At 36.3% G+C, this 4,197-nt stretch overlaps 1 protein-coding gene across 2 annotated transcripts; it reads left to right on the top strand.

The window, feature by feature from the left end:
- Positions 1–679: 679 nt before the first annotated feature.
- On the top strand, positions 680–3,797 carry LOC104228326 (probable UDP-arabinopyranose mutase 5). 2 transcript variants are annotated; one of them, XM_070174615.1, is made up of 3 exons: positions 680–924; positions 2,168–2,297; positions 2,495–3,797. In XM_070174615.1, exons 1-3 carry the CDS (start codon positions 808–810, stop codon positions 3,529–3,531), a joined length of 1,284 nt encoding a protein of 427 aa, XP_070030716.1. In that variant the 5' UTR covers positions 680–807; the 3' UTR covers positions 3,532–3,797. The 2 variants fall into 2 exon arrangements, with proteins under 2 accessions (XP_070030716.1, XP_009779066.2); XM_009780764.2 differs by lacking the exon at positions 680–924 and having other exon boundaries at positions 2,367–3,797.
- Positions 3,798–4,197: the final 400 nt, after the last annotated feature.

The raw sequence follows: 4,197 nt of genomic DNA, 5'->3' as shown, positions 1-4,197 counted from the left end.
AAAAGTGTATTGAATGTTTTGCGTCCGGTAGCATTTAATAGAGAATATTCTGCAGTATTAGGAACGGCAGCCCGTTACAAGAAATTTGACATTTATTTCCACTGTTACACCTTCATCAATGGCCCTCATAATTAACATTAAAGGAGGGCACGATCCTAGGATCTCCTTCCCAAGACATAGCTATAAATAGAGAACTCAGTTATCATTGTAAAAGGGCTGAATCCATGACATAGCTATAAATAGAGAACTCAGTTATCATTGTGAAAGGGATGAATTTTCCGGCAAACTTTTACTACGTTTTATACAAACTTTTATATCATTTACTTTTTTGCTTTTTAATCTCATAATTGTTGTGGCCGGGAGTCTTGCTCCCAAAATTTTATCTACATTTTGAGGCTAAGTATCGTATTATTCTTCAATTTTATTATTTCTGAATCTCTCACTTGTCTAGAAATCACGTATAAATTTAACTGTACTGTTTTACAGGTAAACAATAGTAATACCATCCTAGCGAAAAAACAACAACTAAAAATCTACGATGAAGAAAACTAACATTATTATTAAATTTTTTAATAATAATAATAACAATAACAAAATAATAGAATGACCCACTATGGAATTTCTGAAATTTATAGAATAGGCAAGATTTTTTTTTTCTTCTCCGAATTTCTAGGTAGCTTCCAACACAACTTCTCTCCATTGACAGACAACACAAATCTTTAGATGTAAACAAGTGATTGCTTTGTTCAAGTGCTCTGTCACATGTGTTAGCAAATATCGGAGTGAGTAAAGGGGATAAATAAATGAATGAGAACCGACCCGCCTTCCCTTCTTTCTCTCGCTATTGACTCTGCCCTCCTCCATATTTCTTCCTTTTCTGATCTCTCTTTCTTGCCTGAACACATCCTTCTTGACCTTTTCCTGGTAACTCCCACTTCACTTTCTTCTTTATTACTTCTTACTTAATATTTTATTTTTTATTGTTTCATCTGTCAATTTGAATCACTTTGGATTTATCATCAAGTAAGATTATGGGTCTTTTTTTTTTTTCTAACTTGTTTGTGCTGTGATCTGATTCTTGATGCATATTCTAGGTTTTTCTTTTGTGGGCTTTTGTTATCCAGTGTAGTCGATGCTAAATATTTGAATTGTAAATTAAAGGAATTAGCTTTGTAGCTTGACTTGCTAGCTATCTATCTTTGAGATTTCCTCTGTAATTTAGGGGTTTTACATCTTTCAATTTGGGGCAAGTTTTAAACTTTTTGGATTTTCAAGTATGCTTGTGTAATTTATCTTTGTTCTGATCTGTGGGTTCTTTTTTGTTATCCAGTTTAATTGGTGCAAATTTTGAGATGTAAATTAAAGGAAGTATATTTGTGGCTTGCATCTATCTATCTATCTCTGAGCTTACACACTTACAGCTACTTTTTCTGTTTGCCTTTGTAATTTATGGGGTTTTCATCTGTCAATTTGGGGCAGGTTTAATCTTTTTGGATAATGAAGGATGCTTATGTAATTTATCTGTGTTGTGATCTGATTCTGATGCATTTTGTTGGTTCGGGGTTCCCCTTGTTATCTTGTTGTAACCAGTGTTCAATTATCATGAATGCTGAAAGAATTTTGTGGCTTTCTCTTGGGTCAGTTTTTTAAGACTTCTGAGTTTATTAAATTTGGATTGTTCTTTTGTAAGTAATATACCAATCCAGATCAAAGAGAGCAAAGACACATTGTTTTTTTTAGCTTGCACTTGGTTGGGTATGGGATTTATCTGACACTTTTGCTTAACAAGAATATCTTAATTCACTATAAAAACAATCTTAGTTCAGCAACTTATTGTCAGACTGCATCATGTCAAAGTAGGAGTGGCCTAGCCTTAGACAGCATATTAAAGAAATACTGGGTTGTGATATTTATCCAAAGAATATAAGGGGAGTTTTTTCTTTTTTTTCGGTCACTTCAATATGTCCAGTCTACATGATTGTCCATGTTGTGTAAATGAAATGTGGAACAGAAATTGAATGATGAATGGCGCTAAGTGAAAACTGGAAAACCTCTCCATAGTGGTAGATCTGATGACTAACTCTGAAATTTTTCGTGAAGATCCGTCTAGCTAATCATGTTGGAGCAGGTTAACATGTGATAACAGTCTTAATACTTATTTTGGCAGAGGACATTGAGAGCTGGGAAACTAAACGAAAAGATTTTGAAGCTGTTTATTGCAACTGGGAAAGAAGAAATCCTTTCTCTAATTGACGCATTTAACATCCAATGTGTTCTTACTCCTGTGCTTCCTACTAGTAAGTTTTTTGTATTTAAGTCCTTCTGTTGCATCATTCCAGAATCCTTATAAGAATCTAATTTTTCAGGATGCTCTGAGAAGTATTGATATTGTTTTGATAGCAAGCAAATTATTGCAAAAGGCTCTGGCCGTTTCTCAAGACAACGAAACCTGTTTTTTGCTCTTACTCGTTGTAGCCTGAAAAAATGTCGCTAGTCAGTGTCAGAGATGATGAGGTAGATATTGTGATAGCTGCAATTCAACCAGATCTTACTTCATTTCTGGAAGAATGGAGAGCAGTATTCTCCCGATTTCACCTGATAATTATTCAAGATCCTGACCTCAAAGAAGAACTTAAAATTCCAGGTGGATTTAATTATGATGCCTATACAAAAGTTGATATTCAACGAATTATAGGAACTTCAAAAGCTGTAACTTTCTCTGGTTATTCGTGCCGATATTTTGGCTATCTCTTGTCAAAGAAGAAATATGTCATCTCAATAGATGATGATTGCATTCCAGCTAAGGATAATGAGGGTAACCAAGTCGATGCCAATGCCCAACACATCAATAACCTTTCAACTCCTGCCACCCCATTTTTCTTTAATACCCTCTATGATCCTTTCCGTAAAGGAGCTGATTTTGTTCGTGGCTACCCATTTAGCTTGCGAAGCGGTGTCTCGTGTGCTCTGTCATGTGGACTGTGTCTTAATTTAGCAGATCTTGATGCACCTACACAAGCCCTCAAGCCGGCGCTGAGGAACACTCGATATGTTGATGCTGTCCTCACTGTACCAGCTAGGGCAATGATGCCTCTGAGTGGAATCAACATAGCATTTGATCGTGAGTTGGTGGGACCTGCTTTGCTACCATCTTTCAGGCTGGCAAAAGAAGGAAAGTTCAGGTGGGAAACTGTGGAGGATATATGGACCGGAATGTGTGTTAAGGTTGTGTGTGATCACTTGGGATATGGCGTGAAAACTGGGCTTCCATACGTGTGGAGGAAAGAAAGAGGTGATGCCGTAGAGAGTTTGAAGAAAGAGTGGGAGGGGGTGAAGCTGATGGAAGAAGTTGTTCCATTCTTTCAATCAATGAGATTGAGTCCGGCTGCAAATACAGCAGAAGATTGCGTGGTTGAGATTGCTGCAGCCGTGAAGGAGCAGCTGGGGCAAATAGATCCTGTGTTCACTCGTGCAGCTGATTCCATGGTTGAGTGGGTGAAGCTTTGGAAGACGGTCAAAACCCAAACTTAATCCATTCTTGCTTCCAAACAGGTGTTGAAGTTTCATATTATTTATTTTCTGTTACATTTCCTTACAAGGTCTGTATACATGTCTTCCAGACAATTCTCTTGCAACTGATGCATAATAGACAAGTTTTCAGATATTCTGTAGGCTGACCTTGAAATTGTGACGTTTACCGGTTTTTCTTGGTTTACATTGTGTGTTTCTAAATGTTGGGTTCATTTTATGTAAGACTCAACAGGAAAGTTGAAATAAATAGTGTAATTGCTGCTTCAGTCTCTTCTTGCAAGTACGTGCCTAAGTGATATTTCTCTCTCTCTCATTGAAGGTTCTGCACCTCTCAAGCCAAAACAAAAGAACCCCACTAAAGTTCTTTCACAAAACTAGAGAAAGTGTTCTTCAAACTCATCTTAGAAGAATGTAAGATGAAAAGAAACCTTAATATAACACTTAATTAAAATGACTTTTAATGTCACCCTATCATCAAATACTGAAGTACTACTTATCAACTACTTTTAGTCAACCAACCCAAATAGACTCTAAAATGACTCTTACCGGCTCTAGACATACAAGCGTAATAACATGACTAAGCAAATAGTTCTAAAGTGTATTTTTTTTTCAATTATACTTTTATTTTCACCAAGTCTGTTGGAGAGACACCTTGTAATTGGATGG

This window comes from Nicotiana sylvestris, chromosome 5, assembly GCF_000393655.2.
Source record: "Nicotiana sylvestris chromosome 5, ASM39365v2, whole genome shotgun sequence".
Classification (NCBI taxonomy): domain Eukaryota; kingdom Viridiplantae; phylum Streptophyta; class Magnoliopsida; order Solanales; family Solanaceae; genus Nicotiana; species Nicotiana sylvestris.
The sequence above is the reverse complement of the archived record's forward strand: the minus strand, read 5'-3'. Positions and strand labels throughout refer to the sequence as shown.